At 42.5% G+C, this 17,939-nt stretch overlaps 3 protein-coding genes across 4 annotated transcripts; all 3 read right to left on the minus strand.

Moving 5' to 3' along the window:
• Nucleotides 1-440: 440 nt before the first annotated feature.
• On the minus strand, nucleotides 441-5,997 carry gpr137ba (G protein-coupled receptor 137Ba). Its single transcript, XM_020095624.2, has 7 exons — nucleotides 4,916-5,997; nucleotides 3,114-3,163; nucleotides 2,709-2,931; nucleotides 1,855-2,001; nucleotides 1,373-1,501; nucleotides 1,025-1,146; nucleotides 441-946 (listed from the first exon to the last, which is right to left on the minus strand). Exons 1-7 carry the CDS (start codon nucleotides 5,291-5,293, stop codon nucleotides 832-834), a joined length of 1,164 nt encoding a protein of 387 aa, XP_019951183.1. The 5' UTR covers nucleotides 5,294-5,997; the 3' UTR covers nucleotides 441-831.
• A 3,682-nt stretch (nucleotides 5,998-9,679) lies between these two features.
• Nucleotides 9,680-13,155, minus strand: LOC138413683 (uncharacterized). Its single transcript, XM_069539065.1, has 2 exons — nucleotides 12,850-13,155; nucleotides 9,680-12,032 (listed from the first exon to the last, which is right to left on the minus strand). Exons 1-2 carry the CDS (start codon nucleotides 12,884-12,886, stop codon nucleotides 10,513-10,515), a joined length of 1,557 nt encoding a protein of 518 aa, XP_069395166.1. The 5' UTR covers nucleotides 12,887-13,155; the 3' UTR covers nucleotides 9,680-10,512.
• A 1,011-nt stretch (nucleotides 13,156-14,166) lies between these two features.
• Nucleotides 14,167-16,267, minus strand: LOC109632160 (large ribosomal subunit protein uL2m-like). Of its 2 annotated transcripts, none has more exons than XM_069539066.1 (6): nucleotides 16,165-16,267; nucleotides 15,866-15,919; nucleotides 15,220-15,388; nucleotides 14,967-15,036; nucleotides 14,768-14,883; nucleotides 14,167-14,570 (listed from the first exon to the last, which is right to left on the minus strand). In XM_069539066.1, exons 2-6 carry the CDS (start codon nucleotides 15,905-15,907, stop codon nucleotides 14,470-14,472), a joined length of 498 nt encoding a protein of 165 aa, XP_069395167.1. In that variant the 5' UTR covers nucleotides 15,908-15,919; nucleotides 16,165-16,267; the 3' UTR covers nucleotides 14,167-14,469. The 2 variants fall into 2 exon arrangements, with proteins under 2 accessions (XP_069395167.1, XP_069395168.1); XM_069539067.1 differs by having other exon boundaries at nucleotides 14,722-14,883.
• Nucleotides 16,268-17,939: the final 1,672 nt, after the last annotated feature.

The following is a 17,939-nucleotide window of genomic DNA, read 5'->3' on the forward strand; positions in this document are numbered from 1 at the left end:
ACGCAGACACACAGTGAGAATCTTCCTGTTTAGTAACCAAACAACCGGCTCCTTGCTAAACTTTAAAGTATTAACTGCTGTGAATGTCCATAGCACATAATGTGATTAGTGCTCTTAGAATGAAAACAACTCATCAATAAAATGCGGAGACCTGAGAAATAAATTCACCGTCTTTTTCTTAAAATGAATGTTCCTTGTCAGAAGGTTTGAGCTTCTTATGTCCAACTCTGAACCACAGTTAAAGCTATCGTTACGATTAATGCTTGTAGTTATAGTTAAAAATAGTGTGTGTGTACACAAAATATTTATATATATGTATGTATATACAGTATGTGTGTTGATGAGAATGTATGTGCGTGGAAAGTGAAATCTGTTGATTAATTCTTAAACATGAACAATGTTTATCATTATTTCTGGAGAAATGTTAACAGTAAAGTACATTTTCACATTTAAATGTTTTTAATATGAATTACATGAATATCTTCTCTATATAAACAATCTGTATGAAAAAAAACATGTTCATAGACATAAAATAGTAATACACTTCATATTACAAAGGCCAGGAAATATATTAAGCAGTATTCAATACAAACTATACAATGTAAAATGTTAAAGAGCAGTCAGAATTAGATCAGACTTTGTATAAGGAGTGTGCAAAATTAACGCCCCATCAGTGGACCTTCATATAAGTCTGTTAGTTCTTCTCTAGACAAAATAAAAAACTGAAAGTATGAAGTCGAGGGCAAAGTCCAGCCCCATGTGCCTCGGTCATTAAGATTGTGCAAAAATATACAAAAAGAAAGAAAGGTCAGGAGTCGCTGTGAACTCCAGTCAGTAATGGCTGAGCTCCTCTGGAGGTGGAGGGAGGTGGTAACTTTCATCTCCTCCGATGTAGGCGCTGATGCTGCTGCTTTGGCTCCCCCACTCGTAACTGTCCGCAGCCAGGCTGAACAATATAAAAAACATCCATGAAACTATTAGTATATATTTTCATGTTGAGTGTAGACAGTGGGGCTTTATCTACCTGGCTTGGATGTTCTGAGGCATGACGCTCCACGCCAGATCATCATCGCTGTCGTAACGTCGAGGGTTATCGAAGAAATAAGCCCTGGAGGAGAAGACGTGACCAGGAAGCCCAGAGCCGCTCTGCAGGGCAAGCCAGACACAAACACAACAGTTAACGTCAGACATCACAAAGACTGTTATATGATGCTAACTGTTTGCGCTATAGAAAAGTATTTCATCATTTCTTTATGGCTTAGGGTCGTGGTTCCGACCTGTTAGCCTTACAACAAAAAAAAAGCCCTTGTCACATTTTACATCTTTCTGTATCCACCAGAGAACCGCAGGCTCAGTGTAATCGCTGGCTCACCCTGTCTAGGTTAGGATGTCGAACTCTGAAGAAGAAAACGACGAGGGAGGTGGGGAGCAGCTCCCACACAAACAAGATCACTCCGAAGACGATGTAGCCAGTGTCGCCCAGAGTGGACTGTAAATCTGCCTGAAAGAAAATGACATACCAGATTACTGAACTGTAAAGCGTTTCAAAAGATCACTATTTTAACCAAGCATGTAAAACTCTCATTTTAACGGCAATAATCACAAGATAAATAACCATTAATAAGACCAATGTTTTCATAACATAAATCAGTTTGCGTCCTCCAAAAATGCAAGCAAAGTGCAGGTGGGTAGAATCAGCTGGTCTGACCCGACGACCACTGCTCTCAATTATCACATCTCATATTTATCAACAAAATAGTTAAAGGCACTGTTTCCACAAAGCTACAGGCAGCCTTTGCAGCTGTAGCTTTATTTTTAGTTATGAAACTGTTCCTTTAAGGCATTATGGTTCACCTGGTCTGAAACGTTGTACCAGTCGTAGTCAAACGAGGTGATACTCTTGTTGGAGAGTCCCAGGACAACCAGGTTGTAACAGGCCCTGGACGAGTACAGGAGGATGACGATGGCGCCAATGACCGTCACCTGGCACACTGACGTCCCCTGTACAGTGATAGGAGTTTCAAAAGACAGACTTGAGATGTCATGTTAAAGAGGCCAAAATTAAGAGTTTTGTGGGGCCACTGACTTTTACCTTGGACCACCCAAACGTTATAATTTAATCCTTGAGTCTAAGTAAACGTTTAAACCAAATTTCTGATTCCCTGGAGTTGATCCTAAGATATTGTCTTCACAAGGCAACTGAACAGTTGTGCCAAATTTAAAGAATCTCCCTCAAGGGGTTATTGAGATATTGTGTTTACAAGAATGGGACAGACCACATACAACATCATGCCTCCGGCCACTGGTTGTCATCGGTGTGAAGCCATGAAAATAGATCAACTCTGAATAAGCATTTGTCAAATTATACAAAAACTAAATTGAAACTTTAAAAAAAAAAAATTAAACTTGAGTTTCATGTAAGACTTGTTACCTCATTACCTGTCCCTTGAATGCACTGTGAAGAATAACATTCATAAGAGGTGTTGAACTGTACTGTAAGCTTGGGGAACCCAGTCATGAACACAGACAACACTGTTGCTAAGGAACAATCACTATGTACAAAGCATAAATCATGAGGTGGAGTGCATCTTCACTGAAGGGTGCTACATGCAGCACATTCCGCCTTTTCATACCAGTTAGAAAATGAGCATCAAAGCCAACTACTGTTTTAACTCCATGTTCATAACGTCTGTGTCAGGACCTCTAACCTTGGATTCAAGGTAAATGTTGGCCAGCGACATCTTGGCGATTTTGTAAAGACACAGGGAGAGCGAGATGGCGCACAGGACGAAGAGCGTGTCGTTGATTGCGACCCTCACGAGCACGATGGTGTGGGCCTCTGTGGAGGACATCCTCACCAGCAGGGCACACACGAGATTCACCACTAGAAACACCAGGCTGATGAACAGGAAGAGCAGGTACAGCGGCAGCCTGCAGGTCAGGAAAGACAGAAAAATATTATTTACATGAAAAACCGCTGTATACTTAATTAACTATTGTTTTTTTACTTCAGCCAAGGCAGTACATATGTTTCTTTTGCAAAAAAAATAATAGGAAAATATAATTAAACAGAAAATGAAAACTAGTATGTGATCCTCCTCTCCTGTTCTTACCTGTATCTTAAAAGCTCGGGTGAATATTTCGACTTTGCCTTGAAAACAACCTGTGAAACAAAAGAAAGAAAAATAAATGCATATGTAAATGAATCAAGCTTTTCTGGTAGCTCATTTTCACTTCTTTTTTCCTTGCTAACAGGAAATAAAGAAATAATTTTAAAACAGGAACTTCGCAGAAGAAAACAGCAGTTTGAACTTTATGGCTACACAACAATTGTACAGCACACAGCCTGGTGTTACACACTTTGTGCCTGACGATCAGCGGAGACACAAATCAGCACCAGACGGATCAAGCTAAAAATAAGCTGTAGGTAGAGTTCAGAGAAACAATTATGTGATATTTGGATTATGTAAGCAGATGAGGGCCTGATTCATTGCGCCACACTGTGTAGCCGATCTGTATGAGAGTCTGTTCCACTGATAACAACAGGAACTATTTACCAGACAGCACATTGAGAGTCCTCATCATCAGATGATGTTAATATTAGGTGTAAAGCAGATTGTGCAGGGGCGTAACTTTGGGTTGGACATTGGAGGAGTCGAAGTCAAACAGCATCTTCAAACACTCTGGATAATTCCTCCATTATTTACCAGTGAATAATGGTTTGATATACCTTGAAAATGATCACTATTTTTACAACATACTAGCCACAGAATACCAGCTAGTGATTAGACAAAGTATATAAAGTTAAAACGGGGTGAAAAAGTAAGTGCTGTAAATTGAATTGAAACTTTCAGAGGGGTTGTGCAGGCTGACAATATTACCCACTAAAGACTGGACCAGAATTAAATGCATTAGTCATCAATTTTCACACATTTTCATGTCACAGTATGTGTCTGTGTTGGATGAATACTTTTATTAAGAGCTGAAATCATAAAATGATCATCATCTGGGAACATTCTGCTTTGTGTGTGTGTTATTGCACACTGAATGTGCAATAACAAATTCAGACAACAAAATGTTATGGTAACTTGTGATGGACTTTTTCCCTGATTGTTGATCAACCCATGAATCACTAAATTGGTAAAAATAAACATATCCAAAGATTGACTTGTAATGAAAACAAAGGTTGCAATCGCATTCTCTTGCCATAATCTATATAGGCCCAGTGCTAGTGAACTGTCAACTTCTAAAGCTATAATTCAATTTCCTCTTTCTTCAAATAATCTGTACTAGTTTACATTTGTTCCACTGGTTGCACACCACCTGTAAGTCCCTAGTTCACAGGAGGTCTGTATGTGTGTTTCAAGGTTCCCTCCTGACAAGACTTATATTTCTATTTGGACCGGTCAAAGTTCTAATGGTGAGATGTGTACTGCAAAGTGAGCCACATGTTTTTAGTTCTTCATCATATTTACTCCCTCTATTATTTTTATGAATCCTTACCCTTGTTTTTATTCCTTTTTAACTTACCGTTCACATGGGCTCTCTCTTGATTCTAACATGCTGAAAATGCTGTATGGGAGTAACCTATGATATTCTTCACATTGTGCAGTATAAGCAGATACTGTTCTTTTACATTTCCTCTGTAAATGAAATATGATGTGTGTTTGTTTTAAACCTCCACACAACAATAGGGACGAAAGAGGAAACGATGCAGATGCATTTTGATTTGTAATATCTTTGGTTTAGTGTGATATTGCAGTGGATCATTCTGCACAGTGAAGGTCAAACACCCACATGAGGGGGAGAATCTTGAAATAAAAATCCCTGCACATTCACTGATCTGAAGTCAGTCCACACGTTACACAGGAGCAGCTGCAGCTCCACTACATGGCAGCAGTGTCTGACAACTCACCTGAGCAAAGTAAAGGTTCATGAGGCTGAGGGTGAAGAACTGCAGGCAGACAGGGAAGCAGTAGAGCAGCCAGAAGGGGAAGGGTCCCAGAGTGTTGGCCGTGACAAAGTTCCTGAAGTAGAAGGAGAAGAGCACAGTGCGCAGCGCCGACCACAGCAGGCACAGGAACAGGAACACCGTCTGGTAGCTGAGGCGCTTGTGTCGGTAGCGCAGCACCAGCCACAGCTGCACGTACACGAAGATGAACAGGAGCGAGTAGAAGACCGTGTAGACCACCGTCAATCCCAGGGTGACGTAGGGAGGCACGGCGGGGCTCAGGGTGGGCAGAGGCAGGGACTCGTCCATCGGCTCCAGCTCCTCCACCACCCGGGCCTCCATGAGCAGGAGCGCAGCGGCGCAGAGGGGCCTCCTCTGCCGGTGTGGGCTTCACAGAGCCAGCCTAGGGGATGGGGCTGTCAGGAGGGAACGAGGCTAACTTCCTGCCGTCAGGGCCAGACGGAGAGCGAGGGACATGATCGGCGATGACAATCAGCAGTTTGTCCGCAGCAGCAGCAGCAGCAGCGGGCAGGAAGCTGCAGGAAGCTGCAGCCGGGAGCTCAGAGAGAGGACCAGCCTCCTCCCGCCCCACCAGCGCTCACTACGTGACGCTACGCATCAGCTGACCCACGCTCCTGTACCTTTAACCCCGTCATGGGGCTTCCCACCGCAGCCCTGGTCCCCAGAGACACGTGTTTACTTTAATTTAACTGAGGTGCATTAAACGTATCACACGCAAATTCATCATCATCATCACAAGCAATCTGTACATAGAGGTGGCACACAGCCAAAGACACCGCTTTTTTTGCACAGCCTGCACTACAAATAATATAGTTGGAAATAGCTTGGATGAGACAACCATGTTAGGTCTTAAGATAAGATAAGAAGAGATGAGATGAGATAAGGTCAGACGAGATAAGATAACATAAGAAAAGAAGAGATGAGGTGAGATAAGATAAAATAAGATAAGATTTTAAGTCTTTTTTAATATTAAATATGTGTAAGCAGTAGTTGTGTCTGTAATCACAATGTCCTTGTTTCAAATAAAGACAATTCCTCTAAAGATGTCTTCCAAAAACAGAAAATGTAAAACACTAATTTTTGCAGTTGTAGCTTTATTCTTATTGATTTTGATATTGTATTGCAATAGATATTGTTGTGCTATATTTTGTTTTTGCAGAATCAGGTGTGAATGCAGAAACCATCTTAAGGATCCAACTATTTCAGTTTCTCATATGATCAAATGACATCTGTGTAATTACTACAAAGTGAACCAGGGCTCTTAGAGGCCCCTGAGGGTGTCACTCACCCACTCTTAGTTAACATGGCTTTTGCAAGAGGCAGGTTTTAAAAGGGTTAAACTGATGTAGCAGAGGCCGACAAACCTTGAGTTTATGAGTCACATTTATGAGCTGAGGAAACGCCTACATCTTTCAACTTTCAATCACAGCCTCTTTTGAAATCCTGGCTTTCCTCTGAAAAGTCTCATGACTAAGTAAATATGATTCTAATGACATTTCAGGTTCATTCTCCTCCGAGGCCACAGAGGACATTATACAGTTGTTTTCATGGAGTCAATAGCATCTCCTGTGACAAGCGAACATAAAATCATTGCTGTTCCCCTTGAAGTTCTCTTCAGAGCTGAGTTTCTTCTATATGATCCAAAACATAACACACACACACAAACCTCGCTGCAGTTTGTTATGGTTGGTGGGTTTTTGTTTCACAGGACTAGGGCATGTGAACATGGGGAAGGCCAAGCATGGAGGTCACTGAAGCTTCACCTCTGACCGATGTGATGCGTTAATCTTTTCTCACACAGCGAAGCTGCCACACAGGCACCGCTCCAAACAGGAAGCTACACTACTTCCCTCTCTGCAGTGAGATCAGTTTCAAAATCCACTGTAGTTTTGAATGTACCTAACCCTCTGATTTTGTTTTTAAAGGTTCCATATGATACACATTTTTAGTTCCCAAACATAGTGATGTCCTTAAAACACCCCTCAGATGCTACATTCAAGCAGAAGCTTACATACAAAAGCATAATAAAACTGAAGACTGGACTAAAAGGCAACAAACTAATTTGTTACAAACTAACACTTTTTACAAGTTTAGAAACTTTAGATTTAGAATTAATGAATTATTTCTACGCAAAATGTGTTAGACTTTTAATGTTCCCAGAGTTTCCTCATCCCTGTGTAAATCGTATGTGCATTGCCTGTATGTCATGATACTGCGAAATAACATGATGACTGTTAACGTTGCATTAGACGAGGGTGTGTGTTGCCGTATCCATCCATAATTGCCTATAATTAACTATGTCCGTACCGTGGTCTCTGCTGACCGTCATATAGGATGAATGTGTTTTATTGTGAGTGTGTCAATCTCTATAGATGTAGTATAAGTATTGCCATGTATTTCATGTGTGTTACAGCGGAAACTGGACTGTTGGATAGATAAGCTTCTGATTAGAGGACTGCCCCACAGCTAGCTTACATGTAGCAACAGGGTGATGCTCATGTACACGTTTCTGTGTTAACTCATGCATGCCTGGAGGTGTATTTTGTCTCAGCGTGTACAACATTTGCACCTTTGAATCATAAACTGGCTGGATTGTGTCCCTGTGTGTGGAGGTCACTCTGACAGATCGTCGGAGTTCAGTTCAGGTGAAGCTGCATATGTCTCTGGCTGAGCTCCATTCTTTGATTGTTTTTACCAATTGATTCTAGATACACATGATGGCTGATGAATTAAAGGAAGAAACTAAACTGATTTCTTCATCCAGTGGAAAAATATGAAACAGTTTCAGTTCAACTTGTACGACACAACTTTATTCTCTGTGACATAATCAAACACACTTAAAACAGCAAATATTCAAAGAAAAAAATATTTGAAATTGGAAACCTACTACTAATAACAATAACAATAATAACTATTTACATGGCACCTTTCAAATCAAAGTAACAAAGTGTTGTATTATAAAACCGATGATAACAGACGATTGTCATGTTTACTGTATTTTTTGTCCTCTTTTATAAAGAGAGGTTTCAGTTCACGTTTAAACTGTTTTCGTTACGTTTGAATTCATGTTTTAAGCTTGCTCTGTGTCCCTTGCTTGTGTCCCACTCTGCTCCTTTCTGTGTCCCCCTCTGTGTTCCACCCTGTGCTTCACCCCGAGGTCCTCTCAGTGTTCCTGTTTTATTTTGTAGTCCCTGTTCCTGGTGTGTTTTCCCCCCAGACTTCCTGCCCTCGTCAGGCTCCCCTGTCTGTCCTGTGCCTCCTGTCTCTACTCATCAGTTCAGTTTGGATTTAAGTCTTTGTGCTCCTCCATGGATTTGTCAGTCGTCGTTGTTGGATGTCCTTGTCATGGCCATGTGTTGTGTCACCTCTCGCCACGTTTCAAGTCTTTTCCTGTGTTGCTCCCATTTTGCCTGAGAGCATTTTTTCATTTCTTGGAGATTTCTTTTTGTTACGTTCACCCTGCCTGAAATTAAAGGACACTTTTGGTTACATACTTTTTGGTTCTGCATTTTTGGTCCACCTGCTATTAACAGTCCTGCTACATGCAAGGAGTGTGGAGGAGAGCAACCCAGGGTCATCAAGCTGAGGGATGTCCTCACCCCAACTCAGAATGAGGGTAACCAGGAGCAACATCAGGAGCAGCATGAGGGAAAGCAGGAGCAGCATAAGGGGGGATAGGGAGAGGAGCATGTGGGAAAGGAGGAGGGGGTGAGGGAAAAGGAGAAGAGCATAAGGACAAAGCAGGAGCAGCATCAGGAGCAGAATCAGGAGAAGCATAAAGGAAAGGGAGAGGAGAAGGGGGGAAAGGAAAGAGAACATAATCGATAGCAGGAGCAGCATCAGGAAAGCAGGAGCAGCATAAGGGAAAGGGAGAGGAGCATGGAGGGAAGCAGGAGCAGCATCAGGAGCAGCATCAGGAGCAGCATCAGGAGCAGCATAAAGGAAAGGGAGAGGAGCCCCAACATTCTGTTGTCATGACTTTTTGGCTTTAATCACTTTTGTGTGAGTGAGTGACAGACAGACAGAGTTAACGTAAAGTTGATGATGATGTAGTGACGTGTGTGTACAGATAGATAAAGCAGTAATCTATTACTTCTGAAGTTTAGAAGTCACATCTGAAAATGAACCTTGATGACACTATAAAAGCTTTCATGCAAGAAGGTTAAGATCAAATGTATATTGTTAAATTGATTAATATTCTTAATAATAATAATAATTTGTATTATTTAGAACTACAAACCTTCACAGTCCTGCACACTGCGTCACACGTCTTTGCGCAACGCGTCCAGCAGTTGGCGCCCTTGTATTTCCTCAAGATCCGCTTTGTTTTGAAGTTTTACCCTTTTGATTGATTGATTGATTGATTGATCATTATAATTATTCATATTGTTATTATTCATATTGTTATTATTATTATTAAACACAATCAAAGTCCAAAATGTCACAAATCCTGTATGTGTTTATTCTTTATATTCATCTGTGTCTATTTCCATCACAGCAAATCATTGGATGATTTTAAACATGGATGCTTGTTCGCATCATTAAACTCAGTGTAATAAACCTGAACCATTTTAACTGAGACACTTCTTCCCACACTTTAGGTGAACTTGTCTTTATGGAGTAAGTGAATTAATCAGATGAGCTGTGCTGATGTTTTATCTCTGTCAATTTAAAAAAACTGAAAAATGGTCTCATGAAAAATGGAAATTCAATTCAATTCAATTTTATTTGTACAGCACTTTACAGAGAAGGTCAGGACCTTAAAATCATATTAAATATAGAGAAACCCAACAGTTCCCACAATGAGCAAGCACTTTGGCGACTGTGGAGAGGCAAAACTCCCTCATTAACAGGGAGAAACCTCTGGCAGAACCAGGCTCAATGTGGGCGGTCATCTGCCTCGACCGGTTGGGGTGAGCAAAGAAAACGGGGGAAGAAGAGGAGAGAGGGGTGGAAAAGAGGGGAGAGAAGAGAGAGGGATAGAGGGGAGGGGGAAGTAGGGGGGGGGGGACTTGAGCACCTATTGTTGTCCTGAGGTTCCAAGGTCAGAGATATCTGAAACGAGAGAGAAAAAGAAAATGAAATAGTCATTGACATGTATTAAAATAAATAAATGAATGAATGGGGGGAGGGCAGAGAGACAGAGAGAAGTGTAGAGGTGCTCAGTGCATGATGGGAGTTTCCCCAGCAGTCTACGTGGGATGTTGATGCCCCGTCATACACAAAGACTTGTCTTCTTTAGCCCTGCCAGACGCAGAGGCCAGCCCTCAGTGCAAGACAACAGGTGGCATGTTAACAGTCCTGCTACATGCAAATCACACATGTGCCGCTCACACAGCCACAGGCATTGTCCAAACAGTTTGAGCCTCTTAGGAAGAGCCTCTTCTTCTTCATCCTCTTTCCTCTGTCATTTTCTGGAGGAGCGTGGAGGAGAGCGGATGGCAACCCAGGGATCTCTGGAGGGAATGGACCAGCGTTGTTGTCATCAAGCTGAGGGATGTCCTCACCCCAACTCAGAATGAGGGTAACCAGGAGCACCATCAGGAGCAGCATGAGGGAAAGCAGGAGCAGCGTAAGGGGGGATAGGGAGAGGAGCATGTGGGAAAGGAGGAGGGGGGTGAGGGAAAGGGAGAAGAGCATAAGGACAAAGCAGGAGTGGCATCAAAAGCAGCATCAGGAGCAGGATAAGGTAAAGGAACAGAAGCACGAGGGGAAGCAGGAGCAGCATCAGGAGCAGGATCAGGAGCAGCATCAGGAGCAGCATAAAGGAAAGGGAGAGGAGCAGGGGGGAAAGGAAAGAGAACATAATCGATAGCAGGAGCAGCATCAGAAGCAGCATCAGGAGCAGCATCAGGAGCAGCATAAAGGAAAGGGAGAGGAGCAGGGGGGAAAGGAAAGAGAACATAATCGTTAGCAAGAGCAGCATCAGGAGCAGCATCAGGAGCAGCATCAGGAGCAGCATTAAGGAAAACAGGAGCAGCATAAGGGAAAGGGAAAGGAAGAGGAGCAGGGGGGGAAGGAAAGAGAAGATAATCGATAGCAGGAGCAGCATCAGGAGCAGCATCAGAGGCATGAGGGAAAGGGATAGGAGCGTGAGGGAAAGGAAGAGGAGCGTCAGAAGCAGCATCAGGAGCAGCATCGGGAGCAGAATCAAGAGCAGCATAAGGAAATGCAGGACCAGCAAGAGGAGCTTGGGGGAAAGGAGGAGGGGGGTGAGGGAAAGGAAGACTAGCATGGGGGGAAGGAGGAGGGGGGTGAGGGAAAGAAAGAGGAGAATGGAGGAAAGGAAGAGGAGCATGAGAGAAAGGAGGAGGGGGGTGAGGGAAAGAAAGAGGAGCATGGGGGAAAGCATGAGCAGCAGCAGCATCAGGAGCATGAGGGAAAGGAGGAGAAGGGTGAGGGAAAGGAAGAGGAGCATGGGGGGAAGGAAGAGGAGTGTGAGGGAAAGGTGGAGGGGGGTGAGGGAAAGGAAGAGGAGCATGGGGGGAAGGAAGAGGAGTGTGAGGCAAAGGTGGAGGGGGATGAGTGAAAGGAGGAGGGGGGTGAGGGAAAGGAAGAGGAGCATGGGGGGAAGGAAGAGGAGCGTGAGGCAAAGGTGGAGGGGGATGAGTGAAAGGAGGAGGGGGGTGATGGAAAGGAAGAGGAGCATGGGGGGAAGGAAGAGGAGCATGAGGGAAAGGTGGAGGGGGGTGAGGGAAAGGTGGAGGGGGGTGAGAAAAAGGAAGAGGAGTGTGAGGGAAAGGAGGAGGGGGGAAAGAGAAAGGAGGAGGGGGGTGAGGGAAGGGAAGAGGAGCATGGGGGAAAGCAGGAGCAGCAGCATCAGCAGCATCAGCAGCATCAGGAGCATGAGGGAAAGGAGGAGGGAGGTGAGGGAAGGGAAGAGGAGCATGGGGGAAAGCAGGAGCAGCAGCATCAGCAGCATCAGGAGCATGAGGGAAAGGAGGAGGGGGGTGAGGGAAAGGAGGAGGGGGGTAAGGGAAAGGAGGAGGGGGGTGAGAGAAGGGAAGAGGAGCATGGGGGAAAGGGGGAGGGGCATGGGGGAGAGACAACAACAAGCCACCTGGAAAAGGAAAAAAAAAAGTGTTAAAAACAGCAGTAAAATTCTTTAATTCCCTTAAACTGTGAGAATGATGGAAATCTCTCACTGATGAATCCTATGAGACAAACTGTGATTTGTTAATTTGGACTTTACAAATAAAATGTGATTGATTGACTGAATTGGGATCATGTCACTTCTCATGCAACCATACATCTCACGAGCTGCGTGCTCCTGAAGCGCTCCCCTGCAAGTGCATGCGTCATTACGCACGCTGAACCAGAGGCGCGCTAGTTGAATCGTGGAAGAGGAACAACGGTGCTCCTCCAGAAAGAACTCCACACAGATCTGTGCATTTGTACCAAACTAGTCTCTTGATTGACTTCCTGTTTTTCAAGAAGTACGAGCTTCAAAGGATAATGGTTGTCACAGCACCGTTTCCACAGCGACAGGAAAAATCTATTTTATTTGAATTTCAAAAAGCCGTTCGCAAAAAAAACAACAACTGTGTTTTCAAATCATGACATAACTGTTATTATTTCAGACCTTCCTCTGGATATTAAGTCAAATCATACAGAAGTGTACTGGTTTAGGATTATTAGAAGGAGAAGATATATGAGAGCTTATTGTGGGATTATTATTATTGTCATCATCATCATTATTATCATCCTCATTATTTTACAGCAATAAATTGTCGAGTATCACTCAAAGCTGTGTTTTCCAGCAGGCCAACTGCAATTACATGAAAATATATAAGTTACCTTAAATATACTTTTAATTAATTGTAAAATGACTGAAAACATTTGGTGTAAAACTTTATGGTAATAATAAGATGTCTTACCGGCCACAGGGCAGGGCTCCACACTGGGTCCAGTCATGGTTCCACCGGCAGAGTTTGCAGCAGTATCTCGGTTCTTGTCTCAGTTCCCTTCTGGGTTTTTCTCTGGGTTATTCTTTCTGTTTTTCTCTCGGGTTTGTCTCGGAGGTTTTCTCGGGTTGTTCTCTCTGTTTTGCTCTCGGTACTTCGGGTTTTCTCTCGGTTCGTCTCTCGGAACCTCTCTTGTCCTGATGCTCAGATGAAATGACTGACCCGGTGCAGGGGTCACCTGTTAGACTGTCTCCTCCAGATTTGAACGATAACATTCTGTTGCCATGACTTTTTGGCTTTAATCACTTTTGTGTGAGTGAGTGACAGACAGACAGAGTTAACGTAAAGTTGATGATGATGTAGTGACGTGTGTGTACAGATAAAGCAGTAATCTATTACTTCTGAAGTTTAGAAGTCACATCTGAAAATGAACCTTGATGACATTATAAAATCTTTCATGCAAGAAGGTTAAGATCAAATTTATATTGATAAATATTTATTATTATTTACATTATTTAACTATGGAGGGCAAAAAATGAAATGTATAAATCAATCAACATATAAATTACGAATAAATAATTCAATACATAAATGTATGGGGGGAAAATAAATACAGTTTCCACTAGAGAATGCAATTTGTATGTTACTTTAAAAAAATAAAATGTAGACATACTTTTACATAGGTCTCCATTTAATTATTTGTTTGTTTATTTCTACATGTATTCATTTGTTTATGTATTTCTACATTTATGTATAATTATAATTTCTGTCCTTCATAGATATGTGCCGTGTCCTAACCTTTAATTTACAGACATAATTCCATATATGATCATGCTTTGATTTATCCATGATTTTGCTTGGGTTTATATGCAACTGAAAAAGCAGTGAGCCATGAGAAGTCAACTTTAGTTGATAAGTGGCATTTATTGGTCCTCGAACAATGTGAGGAGCTGGTGGTGAAAGAGGTCCACAGATTTTAAAACTCGGGCTGTGAAGTGTTTGCCGGGGCAGAGTTGATTGAGGGAATATGTCAAAGTGAGTTAGCCTCTTAAATATTAAATGGGCTAAATGACAAGTGGATTTCAATGTATTTGACCTCAAGTTTGTTTTTTTTCCTTTGCCCTAAACCTAGAGGTAGCATGGGTGTGTTTTACAAGACTGGATCAATGAGCAGGACATCGACACAATTCATTGATGGTCGAACAATGTGCCATCTCATTGCTCCTGTTACTGGAAATGCCACCCAGTGTCTTTGCACAAACCCTATTTTAAATGACATACATAGATAGATAAATAGATAGATGACTTTATTAATCCCCCATGGGGGAAATTAAGTTGTCATAGCAGCAGATACACTAATGGCATAATAGAAAGACATATTAGAAAAATAAAAACATTACTTTATTTCTCAGAGGGCACTCCTTATTACAGCGGGGGTGAATGAGCCGGTTGCTGAAGCTGCTCTTTAGATTGTCCAGTGTCTTATGGAGGGGGTGGGAAGCATCGTCCATGATTGACAGCAGTTTTGCCAGCATTCTGTCCTTGGCCACCTCCTCCAGGGTGACCAGCTGAGCGCCTTTGGAATCAGTTTGTTCAGTCTGTTGGCGTCCTTTGCTTTGATGCCTGCGCCCCAGCACACCACAGCAAAGAAGATAGTGCTCGCAACAACAGACTGATAGTACATCTGGAGCATCCTGTTGCACACATGACAGTATTTTTAAACTTACCACTATATGGATTACTCTGCATGTTTTACTATAGATGTACATATGTAATTTGGTTTCACAGAATAAATTGACTCACTGAAGATACGTAACAACATTTTTTGGATTAATGAGTCATTACTCTGTAAAAATGTGACATTTGCTTCTTGCTCATGAGGATCTTGTACCCGCCATGCGTCCGATGGCTCCAGATGTTTTAATGACGTCTCCGACCTGCATGTTCTCTGTAGCCACGATCCATCTCTTACGGTTGCCTCCGGCGACCATTGCAATGTCAGCAGACCTGTACAGACATCACAGATCGTGAGAAACAATTCTGTGTTCTTGATCTTTACGACAAGTGTACGTGACAGAAGCTGATCTCACCTGCACGAGTCGTACCGCACCTCCACAACCTTCTCCTCGAATGACTGAGCCTCTTTGCCCGGTTCAAAGCCTAGTCGCCGGAAATCAGATTTGGAGCAGGTTAGGGGTTCAGCATGAGTTACCATGGTGATTTACCCCCAGTATGTGAACCTGCACCATAGGACTGAACAGTCTGAGTTAAACCTGAAGATACTTCCCTCACCACAAACTCAGCTTCATGTACAACACACAACCACCCGTCGCTCCTCTTTACCTGTGTGATCTCGGCCTCCTGTCTTTTTCATCCCTATTGGTCTGATGGTGTACTTCTCCCTCTGCTTCCAAAATGTCTTGTTCTGCTCCAGAGAGGCTGAGGTGAGGAAGCCTCGGCACTGAGCCGCTGTGTTGGGCACCAGAGCTCCCAGTTCAAACTGTGCCGCTGCCTGTTGACACGAAAACAGAGGCAGACATGGAACATCCCCCCTGAGAGATCCGATCACAGTCGTGGTTCAAATTAAATCGTTAACATGTCTCCTGTGGCCACTCGTGATCGGATCTCACTTCCATCATGTTCATCATTTGTGTTCGCAAATACCAAATAATGTTGTTTTTACCCAGTTTGAGTTCACACGTCTGTGTGTGTGTGGTCCAGGTATTACTGAGGGACCTGAATCTGTTTCTCATTATGGGGATTCCTCTTCATTATGGAGAAAACAACAAGTCCCCTCAATGTAAATCATCACATTTTAAGGTGAAGACATATTTTAAGGTCAAGTCCCCAGGACATCAATGTGGGTCAATGTGATGTCAAGGAGACACAGCCATGTGTGTGTGTGTGTGTGTGTGTGTGTGTGTGTGTGTGTGTGTGTTTTACCTGTGTGTGTGTGTGTGTTTTACCTGTGTGTGTGTGTGTGTTTTACCTGTGGTGATCGCAGAGCTCGAGTGAGACACGACAGCGCCATGACAACGTCCTCCTGTGAGAACAGAGCAGATTCACTTCCTCTTCAAATGAACCTCCACGTTTGTCTTTTCTACACATTGACTGCTCCACATCCATCGGTGTGTGGTTGTGTTTCTGTTCCTCTGCAGATCACAGCTAGCTTAGCTTGTGTGCACCGAGTTAATCCGGTGGAAGAACCAGACCTGCCTTCACTTTTCTGGTTCAGTGAACTAACGTGTCTTTTCTATAAACCAAACTAACAGTGACATGAAAACCAACCTTTAGATTTCACTTGTTCATCACCAGCCTCTCATCTGCGTCCTTCACAGTCCTGCACGTCAGAGTTCAGCTATTGTTTTTGCAGCAGCAGATGGCGCCCTTGTATTTCCTCAAATTACAAAGTGTGCAGCCCTTGACGATTTGTCAGATGCACAGTTCCACATATACAACAACACAAAAGTGCAAACAACAAACATACACTCAGTTGGCAGTTTATTAGGTACACTTGATTTTTTTCTGTGCAATTAAAACAACATATTTTGTCAAATGATAACGTAGAAAAGTTCCTATGCATCTATGGTATAAATGAACTTATTAGTTTATGTCCATCCAGTAAATGTTTTGTGGAGACTATTTTCAGAAACCACAATGTGCACAAGGACCAGAATGTAGCACTTTAAATCCATGTCAGTGTGTAGAGGCACAGTGGAAACAGCCATCAGAGGATGATAAGCTGTGGCCTTACAGGGTGAGGAACAACACTGAGATGTCAGTGACAGTTACAGCTGATTCACATCTCTGCAGTCTGACCAGGACCAAATAGGCCTAAAGAAACCACATTACTTCTCTTCTAAAGTGGCTACATTTGGTTTCCTGTCAGTGACCATCTGATCAACACCATCAAACAATTATATAATTAAATCTTAATTAATTACTGCTAGCAATATTACTACTACTATTTTAATCAATGTTGTTCTTATAGCACAAAACACAGTTACAAAGTGTGCAGCCCTTGAAGATTTGTCAGATGCACAGTTTTACATATATAACAACACAACAAAACAAAACCAATACTACAAACGTACACTAAGTTGGCAGTTTATTAGGTACACCGGGCTAGGAAGGATGTCATCTCATCACAGGTGATTGCAGGTGCAGAGGGTGCTACCACCCCAGGGCCAATACTCAGTAGGGGCCACTGCTGGGTGACACTGTTGGGATAGATAGATTTAGCTCTGTACTGGTCCAATGTCTGGCCTGAAGTACGGTATTGTTGTGTTCCAAAACCTTTTCCACTTCCTCTCTCACTCATCAATGTTAAGATCTCTTAGTTCAGTATCCATAATACATTTTGAGTTTAGTTTCACTGGTGGAGTTAAATCTTAGCCTACTAATTGATATGGGAAATAGTCAGGGCCCTAATTTAAAGGTAACTGATTTCATTTTTAATTTCTTCTTTCTCCGTCAGGGCCCAGAGGCTCTGGATATCTTTGCCGGATGGGATTAGGCTCGCCAACACATTACCTGTCTTTAAATCACTGCTCAAAACAGATTCTGATTTGTAACACAGATGCTAATGTGATGTTAATGAATTAAATATTTTTCATGATACTTTTTATCACAACTATATTCTATAATGTTTCTTACCTTTTATTTCTTGTTTATTTATTTTTATTCCCTTGTATTTTGTGAAGCAATTTGTAATCTTGTTTAGATAAGTGCTAAAGATATTATCATTATTAAAATGTTCTAAATACACTATTATGGACCGAAGTATTGGTCAAGAAAACATTTAAGGCTGAAAGCATTACCCAAAGGGCCAGAGGTCAACATAAATCGTTTTGTTTCATGGGGACCATGAAAACCCATATTAAAATGTCATGGAAAAGTGACCAACAGTTGATAACTGAACCAAAATGTTGGACGGGTGACTGACCATCCATTAGTGGGGCACAAACAGCTCCAAAATGAAGCATATAACCAGCATGCCCCTCATTATCCCAGCTGGAGAGGAGTCTGATAGCCACAGCGGCATGCCTCAAATGATTAGAGTA

This window comes from Paralichthys olivaceus, chromosome 14 (genome assembly GCF_024713975.1).
Source record: "Paralichthys olivaceus isolate ysfri-2021 chromosome 14, ASM2471397v2, whole genome shotgun sequence".
Taxonomy (NCBI): domain Eukaryota; kingdom Metazoa; phylum Chordata; class Actinopteri; order Pleuronectiformes; family Paralichthyidae; genus Paralichthys; species Paralichthys olivaceus.

What these genes read in the sequence shown, in the direction of transcription:
- LOC138413683 (XM_069539065.1), bottom strand. Translation starts at nt 12,886, where the DNA reads ATGACTGGACCCAGTGTGGAGCCCTGCCCTGTGGCCG. An exon ending in GGAGCCCTGCCCTGTGGCCG is followed by an intron (nt 12,033 to 12,849) that starts GTAAGACATCTT and finishes TTCCTTTTCCAG; the next exon opens with GTGGCTTGTTGTTGTCTCTC.
- gpr137ba (XM_020095624.2), bottom strand. Translation starts at nt 5,293, where the DNA reads ATGGAGGCCCGGGTGGTGGAGGAGCTGGAGCCGATGGACGAGTCCCTG. An exon ending in TGAACCTTTACTTTGCTCAG is followed by an intron (nt 3,164 to 4,915) that starts GTGAGTTGTCAG and finishes TTTGTTTCACAG; the next exon opens with GTTGTTTTCAAGGCAAAGTC. An exon ending in ACATTTACCTTGAATCCAAG is followed by an intron (nt 2,002 to 2,708) that starts GTTAGAGGTCCT and finishes ATCACTGTACAG; the next exon opens with GGGACGTCAGTGTGCCAGGT.
- LOC109632160 (XM_069539066.1), bottom strand. Translation starts at nt 15,907, where the DNA reads ATGGCGCTGTCGTGTCTCACTCGAGCTCTGCGATCACCACAG. An exon ending in GAGCTCTGCGATCACCACAG is followed by an intron (nt 15,389 to 15,865) that starts GTAAAACACACA and finishes TCGTGTCAACAG; the next exon opens with GCAGCGGCACAGTTTGAACT. An exon ending in GTGCGGTACGACTCGTGCAG is followed by an intron (nt 14,884 to 14,966) that starts GTGAGATCAGCT and finishes ATGTCTGTACAG; the next exon opens with GTCTGCTGACATTGCAATGG.